This window comes from Lampetra fluviatilis, chromosome 5 (assembly GCF_964198595.1).
Source record: "Lampetra fluviatilis chromosome 5, kcLamFluv1.1, whole genome shotgun sequence".
Lineage (NCBI taxonomy): Eukaryota > Metazoa > Chordata > Hyperoartia > Petromyzontiformes > Petromyzontidae > Lampetra > Lampetra fluviatilis.
The window spans coordinates 2,459,341-2,470,779 of NC_136279.1; the positions used below are offsets into that span (position 1 = coordinate 2,459,341).

Sequence of the window (11,439 nt, forward strand, 5' to 3'; positions counted from 1 at the left end):
TGTGGGCAGGTCGAGCATTTATCGTGGGACCTTTATTTTGTTCAAGTCAAGGTCCAAAAGGGGGGAAAATACGTAGTCTCGTGAAGAGGGCTGGATTCGTGGGGGGAGTTGGTTCGTGGGGTGGAGTACCCAGCGACCTGAGTTCGATTTCTGGCCACGGCTAACATCAGCGGTGTTTTTTGGGGGGTGTTGTTGGTTTGTCACCTGTCCGAGTTTGACCCAAGCTGGGAGTGTGTCTGGTCACTGCGTGAGACTGGGCAATAGGTGGCGTTACTGGTGCGGTACTCGAAGCCCTCTTCGAGTCACTCTCTCTCCGCAGACAACCGACCCAGGACCTTCTGTTGAACCCCGCCAGTAGGGGGGAGGTCGCTCATTCTCCTCTGCTCTCAGCTCCTGCCCCCCACCCCACCAAAGTCCGTGCTGGTCGACCTCCTGTCCCTCTCTTCGTGCCCAGGTTATATCGCACCTTCGATTAGCACGGTTGGCTACGTACTGTGTGAAAGAAGTTCAACATACATACAGGTTCGATATCTTTTTTCTCTCTTCCTACGATCGACTAATTTTCTGTAAATCTAATATATCCACTGCTTCTATGCAGTCTTGAGATGTCGTCACACTGAGACACGATATAAACATCCAAGTTAGATTGTATTGGGTGATGATAACATTTATGACGCTGCAAGAATGTGATAAATGCATAATTACATCAACACAAGCCAAGGAAGTAAAGTTCAAAGAATATTCATAATTTGTTCTGTAGTGAGACCACCTTGATATGATTTCAATAAACTGTCTACTCTTAAGGCAATACATGTACTGTATAATGAAATTACCTTTAAATGTGACCATTGTACAAACGAATAATGAGTATTTTAATAACCAATGAAACGCAATTAACACTGTCAGACTAACTTGAATGGATGCATATGTTGTGCAGCAATACAGTATGTATAGAATTCATGACTGAACATAACTCCGCAAAACACTATATTTTGAGATCATTGCTTTAGTCCAGGATCAGCATAAAATTACACGACCCATACCGCACATGCGACAAAAAATTGGAAATACATCCACACAGTAAAATTTGTTAAAAAATTAACCCGTAAAAACAAAGTTTTTCACTCTAAATCCTTTATATGCGTGGCGGCTAGAGTCCTCTCGTCCTCTGGCTTGAGATGGCTGCCACCTATGGGTCAGATGATTGTCTGCCAGCATTAAGCAATTGGTAATAAAATATTTTTAAAAAATTCCCTAAACACTGTCAAATTTTGGAAAAAAAAATTCACGAAAATTAATTGTCAAGCACAACGAGTCTGTGTGGAAAATGTCAGCTCGATTGGATCACGGGAAGTGGGTTAAAAAACGACCGAAAGATTTGCACGGTCGTAAGCAAGCACGCAAGCACGCAAGCAAGCAAGCGAACTTAATATAAAGGATTTAAAAATAGCGCATTTTCAAAAGTCACACACTCCGAATATGCAAACATTTATCCAAGCAATGTCGTCCCACCTCCGACCGCATAGCTGCATATGAGTGCATTCAACCCGCATAACACAGCGAAGTTTCGGTAGAAAGAGGTTCGCCACGTATATGCAAAATTGCACAAACCGAACCCGCATAAAGCGAGGTCAATCTCCACCATAAACATCATAACAATCCAATCTCAAGATAAATGCTTCGTTAAAACGATCGCAGAGATCAAGCACATTGTGATCTCCTGGTCTCTCTTCTACTGCTACGATCAACAGTCGTTGCCTCCACCTCCGTTTTCTAAAATGTGATCTACATTCTTGGCTGACTCCTCTCAAACTGCACGCGGCTGCCTCATTACACCACGGGGCATATCCAATGTGTTTTTGTTTGCCCCCGCTTTGGAACTCATGCTATTTTTAAAATCAATGTGACAATTCCAGAAGCTTGTTAATTCCTTTTTGCCAGTCTGTCGGAAAGACAGACCTGTTCTTCAGACGCTGTCTTTCCAACAGATCTGTTCTTCACCTGAGGACGGCTGCTTGCGTTGTGGCCGAAACGTCGTGAGAATTATTTTATTGCTTTATTTTTATTATTTTATTATTTCCCTTCTACGTGATTACCGAAAGAACCAAGAAGATTTTACCCTTCATGGAAATAAAACAGGTGCTAAGATGTTCAAACACCAAAAAAAAAACACATTTGCAAGGAATGTCTGCATTAAGCACGCGTACTTGCGGTGAACATGCAAACAAACATGCGATTTGCCCAGAAACGCATCGTCTTTGAAACTGATTGGCCCACACCAGAGGCAGCCTTCTTTGGGGCCCAGTCTAACCAGTTTCAGACCAGAGAACGCAAAAAGGCAGACGCTTACCCCGAGCTAGGGATGCTCTCTGATAGTGCCTTGTTTGTGTACTTGTCCGCCTCTTGACGTTCTCTGGTCTGACACTGGTGAGACAGTTTCAAAGACAATGCGTATGTTATATGTCCGTGCGCATGTTCGCCACAAGTACGTGTGGTTCATGCAGACTCCATTCATTGCAAATGGTTTCTATTTGGCGTTTGAACAGCTTAACACCTGTTTTGTTGCCAGAAAGGGTAAAACTATTCACATTTTTTTAATAATTGTTCATTCCTACCTGCCGTACCATCTCCAGTTCTCTCTGTTGCGGACCACTGTAGTGTTTAGACTAGAAACTTATGCGTAGCTGATTGTGATTTTAAGAAAATTAATATATTAAATGTGTTTACAAAAAATACCTTTCAATCCGTGATTTTACACAAATACTGGATGCAAAATTGGATTTTCTCGACGTGACTATGCAGAAGGAAGTATGCAAGACTGCAAATTACAGTGCATATCATTCAAATAGGTGATGAAACATCTGGCACAAGACACAATAATTCTTCGATCTTGCATTGCTATACGGTACGATAAAGGCGTGCGTGTCATTTATTTAACTGCATCAATAGAAATGTTGGGTCACAGTGTTAGGACTAAACCAGACTGACTTTATCAATCGAAATGCACATAGAGACCAATTAACGACACAAATTATAACAACTGCATAAAAGCAATAACGGTTATATTTCACACCATACTCACTGCTCAATTCATTTTTACAGCACAAGGATTTCGGTTATCTATACTGTATAACTAAAAAAACGGCTTCAAAGAGAACTAACACAAGCAAGAATTGTAATGATTTGAATGTACCTCTGCTAACTACTGTTGTTCTCATATACCACTTAAATTAAACAAAATCGAGGGGGAAAAGCATAGGTATCTTCACCACGTACACGAATTATAGTATTAATGTTATTCAGGATGTCTGGGTTTATTTGAGCTGCAGGTCACGTTTGCTGCAGCCGATCTTTAAAGACATCAGTGCAGTAGCGCCATCTGCAGCTCGGTCTGTGTGTGGGCTTGCATGATGGAATGTACAATCGGTGTGGATTTAAAATCATTACGATAAGACGCCCGAGTATGGAGATGATCTTGTATTTTAAGCAAGCCTATGACTCTGGGTTGCTATGGAATCCCAAGTAAGATAAGTCAGCTGCCAAAAAAACGTGTATATGATGGGACCCAGGCCTGTGTACCGATAGAAAGTGAGACATCAGAATGACTTGGTGTTAGGACAGGTGGTCGTCAAGGTTGTATTTTTATCTTCCGCGTTATTTTAGACTGTGCGTGACAATTCACGAACACCACTAATGGAGTTGGCACAAGAGATACCCCAGGCATCGAAGTAAGATGAGCTGTGCGGATGATGCATTAGAGTCCTCGTAGTGACAGGAATGACTGAGCATGGTAATATTAGAAGCAAATGTGTTTCTAGGTTAAACAAAATACCCCATCCCCCTTTAGAACCCGATTAGTCCAGCTAAGATGCTTACAGTGATATTAATAGGGCACGGATATGGCCCATGGACTGTATGTTCCCTATCTACCATTGTTGTAAATATAGAAATGTTTGTGGCATAGAGCATTTGAGATACACTGGACTTGTGTTAACTCTATAGCAGTGTTCTTCATTGCCTCTGACACACCCCATCATCATCGTGTTGCTGTCAAACCCCAATGGTTTCAAATGTGTGGCGGCCCTCACACGGATGGTGTTTTATCGGCAAAAGTGGCACCCCCTTTGATAATAATGAGTGAATAACATTGCTCTATAGGGATTATGTATTTATTTAAGGCTGTAGTTGTTTATATTTGAACATGACCTCCGATGCGGGATGTATGATTCCAATACCAGCACGTGTCTTATCGGGAGGTGGTACTTTGCTCTCGGGATCAAGAAGGTGTAAATCGTAGTAGGTAAGCATAACAATCATGAACTGCTTTACTTCATTAACTGCAAAGTAGCGACCTGGGCACTGCGCAACACCAGAGCCAAAGGGTAACCAGTAGTTCTTGATTTTTCTTTCTCCAAGGTAGAAGGATGTTTTTTCGTGTCCATTTTCATCAAGGAACCGATTAAATATGAACTCCTAGGTGAAAGGAAATGTCATGATCAGATACTTGCTCACACGGTCACAATCTATTTGCAATGGTTAGACATACAACTGGCTTGCACAGGATATATGGCGTTGTGTTTTTGTCAAATGCTGGTGAAATGTTTGTTCAGCAATCTGCTGGGTGTTCCACAGAACACTATATCCCAAAACCTCAAAGGTGCAAAAAAACCGTCTGGTTTTCACAGGGTTAATGTTCTGCCCAGTGGAATATGATTTCCCCTACACAGAACAGGAACCAGTTCCCCTTGCTGGAGAGAGCGTTGTGACCACCACATCACCGTCTCTCCCTCCACGACGATACGGTGACACCTCACTCTCTCTTCTCACTCCAGCCCCTCGGTGTCTATCTTTCAAAATAACTTATCTCTTATCCCCCCCCCCATCTTTCTGTTCTTTGATTTCTATGTCACCTGTCTCCCAGTAATTGTGCCTTCAATTGTCGCTCTTGTCTTCTCACACCTATATAGTTATTATTGTGACATTTCCCCACCGTTGCCTATTCAGATTTTAGTTTTCCCTGTCTACTCTCACCTCTCTGAATTATCCGTTTTCTCCACGCTCATTATGTCTCTGATTTGAACTTGTCTCTCAGTCTTGTCTCACACTTGTACCTATAATCTGTTGTTGCGTCCTCTGCGTCTCTATTGTATCTTACCCTCAGCTCTCATACTCTGATGGTGCATTGTCTTTGAGTTGTGCACCTTTTGGCGTCATCTGGTCCAACACCATGTGAGACTAGGCTCTAAGGAAAGCTGTCTCGGGTGTGGACCAACCAACTTCAAGGACAGTGCATACATTATCAGAGTTGTGTTTTTTGGTTGCATTACGACTGCAGGTATTGTGGTCTATGCAAACATGACTCCTTGTAAAAAAAGGTGTCAGTTTTGTTGCCAGATAAAAGGGTAAAAAAACAATTATCAGCCTTTTTGTTGTTGTTGTTGAATGTCACTTCTGCTGTTGTCATCTTTTCGTTGTAATTTATCTCTGCGTTCCTCCATCTTTATCTTTATTGCTGGTGTTGAGTTGTATTACTCCATCTCTTATATCGATAGCTTACACGCCATTCTTGTTTCCATCCCTCTTCATCGACATATTGCTCGCATGTTAAAAGTTCGAGATATATAAATATAAATTGTATCGTATCTTATTGTTTGCCCCATTCAGCAAGAATTGTGATAAAGACCTTCCATTGAATGCGCTGTGAATCACATGTACTGTATACATACATACCTCTGGTTGTTCATAAATATTTGGATCAAAGTGGATCAGAGGTGGGTACACAGCGATACCGTCTCCCTTTCGAATGTGGTACGCTTCCCCGGAGTCCATGACCAAATCAAAGTCTTCCTTAGCAATCCTGAAGTGGAGGGATGCGCTTGACAGTCTGAGGGCCTCTTTGATGGAGCTGTCTGTACATTTCAAAGAAACGCACATAACTCTATTATTATTAAAGCCATTGGCAGGACCCTCCTGGACAAAGAGCCACGATACTCAATGAGGCTTTCCAGTGTAAACAAGCGTAATAATAAAAACATTTTTAAAAAACTTCTAAATTAATTAAAATAATTTTGCTACAAAAGTGAAATAAGTGTCGTACTCACTCAAGATTGGCAAACTGTCAATTTCTTCACGAGTCAAGCAAAGTTTCCCGTTGAGGCCGGTGGACTGCTTTGTGTCTTGAATCAGCTTCTGAATTTCACTCCTTAGAGCTTTCAGAGCTTCAGGAGACCTTTAACAAAATCAGAAATGTAGTACAATTATTAATGTATCGAGCAGTGCTGAATTACAAGCACACACAACATACCAGATTGTCTCATTGTAACACCAAGCTATGCAATAAGAAAGTAATTTAGTTACCTTATGGAAGAACCCTGACCTTCTTACTGATTATTTGCCAGATTAAAGTCCAAGGCTAGGAATAAAATTCAAGCATTGTATAACATTCAACCATTGTTTTAGCTATAATTACTCCATTATATGTTAGTTTATTCTTTGCTAAGCGAGGTAGGAAATTATATTTGAATGGCTGACTCACATACACTCGTTTATAAACGTGGTGGACTATAGAGCAATGACATTAGATATCTGATCTTCGGTTCAATTAATAATTTAAAACATTTCAGAATATAGAGCTAACCAACTATAAAGATTACAACAAAGGCCCTCATGCCTCCTAGTATCCCAATTTCGAATCACATCAACGACGAGCCCGGAGATTTCTGTGCATCTCAGCATGTCACCTTTGCTTCCTTCGTGGAGATTCTGAGATTAATTAACTCAAACTATTGTCCGTGCTCGAGCGATGTAACTCAAACACAAGTTGGCGTGTGTTCTGTCTTACTATTGCTGTTGACAATGGGTACATTGTTCAACATGAAACGTGTGTGACAAGGCACACATCATAGCCTGCAAGCATTGAGAATCTGTGTTCATCGTTAACTCATTCTATAATTCCCCTACCGTAATCTGACAGGGGCACCGCCTTATCTATACATTCTCGAAGTTCAAGCTCACTTTGTTTAACAAGATGAGAACTTAAGAGACCACGATAGTGTAATATGCCAAGAGTTACCTGGGGCATTAGAGTCTGCGAGTAGGGGGAGGGCGATGATGAATGCATTTGTATGTAATCCCAAATGATGAACTCGCGGGGTCATTTTCTAATTTGTCAAATCTGGACCCGGACGCCGGCAGACGATGGCCTACGATTGTGGATGATGCCAGGGGATCTTTAACGTCCCCGTGTAAAGCGCACGGCTCACATTCTGACCCAAACAGATTTCATCGGCGATCTGGGGCAACCTTGCTCAACCGAATTAGTTCTCAAAAATAATGCAATTGTTCATTTTCGCTCACAGTATATGGCAACAATAACAAAAAAATGTGTGCAGTAAAATGAATGCAATTGATGTTAGAGGTGACCTTAAGACGTAATACAGGCTCCAGAAAGCAGCCGGCAGTGAGTTGGCTTGAGACGCCCATAACATGGCAACATGTGTTCCTGCCTTCTCCACTTCCTCATATCTGGAAACGGTGTCGTTCAAGAGAATTCGAAGTGAAACTAAGGCGGACATGTTTTCCCTCTGTTTTAACTTGTCTTGCCGATGAATGTCGGTAAGTATTTCTCTGGCTTTGTAACCGCTCCTCAAGAGACGAATGGGGACTCCGGCTACCAAGGGAGGGAAAATTTTGTCAAACTTTTTAAACTGCTCCAATGTGTTTGAGAGAGTAGATGTTTTGTTGACACCGCACGCCTGTGTTTCCTTTCCAAATAGAGTGAGGTATCCAGCTTCAAACATTATCCTAGAACAGAACGAAAACAGTTTATCCTCTTTCCACTCGAGGTTCGGTTTCACGTTTTCGTTGTTGGATATGGCTTCTCGCAGGTTCTCCATCATGCTTTCAGTCACTGGATCCAGGGCGTCACCCTGGAGAGTTTTATGGAATGTCTGATGCAAGTCTTCATCGGTGAAACCAAACTTGGGATCCATATTTCGATAGGCAAAAACCTACACAGGAACACCACACGCCAAATGTAACAACAACAACAAATACAGAGAAAGAACAACAACTGATACCGCCACCTATGACATTCGAGGGGAGTGTGTTCGCTGTATCTGAACATCTTTGTTAAAATGAAATGGAATATATAAATGAAGTATTAGTTGAAAACAACTACACTTTACGCACACACGTGTGTGAAGGAGGCCACGCATGTGTATAACGGTCTTCGTTCATTCAGCCATTCCATCCAATCCCCCTTTCCATCCATTCACAACTCTCAACATTAACGGACGTAGACAACAATTTTCGTTATCGCTAAAAAGGCAATAAAAAAATATCCGACTTAAGAATTCATACGTAACACAAAGAAATGTAAACATTGTGGGTTTACTCTCCAACAAACCGGAGTGCTGTACTAGTAACAAATTGCCATGTTCTGTTTACATGACAATCCTGACTAATTCGCCGTGTCGGGTGGTGGCGGGTTTAACGACACATTTACGCGATCTAACCCAAAAACATCTATTATGGACAAAACAAATATGAACTTCGATCAATAGATGGCGCTAGTATTTAATGTATTTAACCTGCAGTGGCAATCGATGGTAATAGCTCTGATGGATCGCACTGCGTCCGATGAGATCCATGACGAATCACCGTGCTTGGCGTGCTGCTCTATAGACTTGTACTACAATTTTCATGTTTATATTGGGTCCGAAAGCCACATCGTATACGTAACATAAACAAACACTCAACAGATCTCGAGCTCCTGGTGACGAACCCATATCCTGTCAACCCATACCGTTTACCCCGTATTCTTGTACAGGGACATTGAGTTTTCAGGTCCATATGGCGTACAGCCGTTTCAATAGGGGCAAAAGTTTTTGTCAATTTGTTTGTGTTTCTCCCTTGTGATGGGACTTTGTAGGATGAACGTGGAGATTTACAAGGGCACGGGGTGACCAATAAGGTCTGAATTGGTCTGTAATAAGGGGGGCACTGATAGGGGGTTAGGGGCCGTCCATAAATGACGTCACGCGATTTTGGAAGATTTTTGACCCCCCCCCCCTCGTCACACGGCGTCACAAAAAGTCTGACCCCCCCTCAAATATGACGTCACAAAGCTCTGCCCCCCCCCCCTAAAACCATATTTCCATTTTGAAAATAAAACATGCTTCAAATCGCTTTAAACTATTGTCATTGTAGTGCGTATTTAATGTGGCGCTGCACTTTGATGTTGTAGGAGAAAACATTTCTTAAAAAAGTATATTTAATTAAGTAGAACATGTTGTCTATATTTATTTAAAGTTGCGCATTTTGATGTGTCGTCACATTTCTCAACCCCCCCCCTCGTCACACATCGTCACAAATGTCTGACCCCTCCCCCCCCCCCAGGTGCGTGACGTCATTTATGGACGGCCCCTAATCGGAGGAGGTACGGGATAATAATATCGATCGTGAAAGCCTATGTGTAAAAATAGATTATGGTTATGTTTGGTCATATTTCGTGATAACTCACCTTTGCAGCTGTTTCATACTGCAGCTTCTTCGAGTCCAAGTGTCTACCCGCTCTAGTCATGGAATTATAAGAAAATGGATCTGCAATGAAGTGGAAGTAATCTCCTGCAATTTTGCAAGTGAATATATCTCCATATTTTTTCCTCCGAAGTCGTAAAAACTCCAAAGGATTCCTTCCAAAATCCAAAGCACACCCGAGATGAGGGATCCACCCATTCTCCAATGTCGGCTCACCATCTTTCCTGTTGCACAGAGCACACGGACAAGAAATATTCCCTTCATTGGCATCGCTTTTTGCAAAATGTGCATATCATTGCATCGCGCCATCAACATTGTCATTTGTGCTCACATGGCGATAAAAAAAAACCATTACACAAAATTAATAAAATATGTAGAGTATCTCTTCTATAAATTAAAGTTCAGCATTTGTAAGGCGCAACGTGTTTCAAGAGATTCAGAGGCGTGAGAATCCTCGGACAAGTGGGAAGGCAGCCAGAACAACTGGCGCCAACAATTTCCAAATCTCCATGGCCCTAAATTGAGATGGTTGGCAAGTTTATTTACAAATATTTTTTTCTAACTAGGTAAGGTCCATGGAGCAATATAGCTCGTTTTCAGAAGCGACCTGGCCACCAATGATAGCTCAACGAAGTGGCTGATCGTGTGAACATTTGTAATGCTTTAAATCAGGGGTGGGGAAAGTCCGGCCCGCGGGCTGTGTAAGGCCCGCAAAATCATTTGGTGTGGCCCTGCCAAGGCAACCGCAGGCGGGACTCGAAAGTCAATAAATCTAGGAGCAAACCTGGAAAGGCAGTTTCGAGTAGCAACATCATCGATACCCTGCTAACATCACACGCCTCACCAAAGAAAAGCAGTTCCAGCCATCACATTAGAGGTGAGTTAATTAAATGTTTGATCAAATATAACGGGCTAATTTTTTTGTTTAAATAATTTTGTACGGCCCGCGAACGATGTCATAAATATGCAAATGGCCCTTGGCAGAAAAAAGGTTCCCCACCCCTGCTCTAAATGCATGTTTCTAAAATGTGGAGGGGAAAACCCCGGAGGACCCGGAGAAAAATCGGCGGTGCCCCTCAACGAGTGACAAACGAGGGAGCAATAACCTACACCATACAGATGGAACGGATGGAGTCCACATTTGCTGTACCGCCTTCTTAGCTGCCATGGGTTGACTGACCGAGATGACTGACAGATGCACCACCTGTGCTCAACACGATGCCAACTCGCTGCATTTTAGAGGGTCAGGGACCCCGAAATCGCGAAGAAAAACGCAGTACATAATCACGCATGCGAATGACAGTACACACTGCATGCATGCGAATGACTTACGGTACGGTCTCCACGCAGACACGGAATGCACATCCGCCAGTAACTGTAAAATGCACCTTTGTCTTACCTCCTGCGTGTTCTCACAAACACGAACAGCACCAAGAGGAGCAAGGCAGCGACGAGGATGAGCGCCGGAGACATGGTGACGGAGTAGCAGCAGCAGCAGCAGCTGATGATGCCCCAGATCTCAGGAGCTCTCAGCCCCGGCCAGCGCCGATCCGATGGCTTTTTGTTCGCCTCTGCTCTTTGACCAGCAAGTTGCGTCACTCCCCAATGCCCGCACGTACATCCCCCCCAGCCACCCACCTCAGGACCCCGTAATTGACACCTGCCCTGTGTAGCCACCATCCATCCTTGAACTCGTGGCAGGCAAAGGGCGTCCGGCCTTATCGATCACCGATTTTAGCGGGGTTGTGTGTAAGTGAAAAAAAAATGCGTCATCCTTCAGTTGTATTTTGCATCGCGCTATAACCACGAATTAACAAATATGAAGGGGCAGCTCGTGCATGCAGGCGAACTAGGCCAGGGCGCCAAGTTAAGTGGGGCGCCGAATTGCTAGGGGAAAAT

At 42.9% G+C, this 11,439-nt stretch overlaps 1 protein-coding gene across 2 annotated transcripts; it reads right to left on the reverse strand.

Moving 5' to 3' along the window:
- Positions 1 to 636: 636 nt before the first annotated feature.
- On the reverse strand, positions 637 to 11,439 carry LOC144932392 (cytochrome P450 7A1-like). Of its 2 annotated transcripts, XM_078856397.1 has the most exons (7): positions 10,940 to 11,436; positions 9,524 to 9,764; positions 7,423 to 8,009; positions 6,102 to 6,229; positions 5,731 to 5,909; positions 4,330 to 4,473; positions 637 to 2,424 (listed from the first exon to the last, which is right to left on the reverse strand). In XM_078856397.1, exons 1-7 carry the CDS (start codon positions 11,218 to 11,220, stop codon positions 2,347 to 2,349), a joined length of 1,638 nt encoding a protein of 545 aa, XP_078712523.1. In that variant the 5' UTR covers positions 11,221 to 11,436; the 3' UTR covers positions 637 to 2,346. The 2 variants fall into 2 exon arrangements, with proteins under 2 accessions (XP_078712523.1, XP_078712521.1); XM_078856395.1 differs by lacking the exon at positions 637 to 2,424 and having other exon boundaries at positions 3,398 to 4,473; positions 10,940 to 11,439.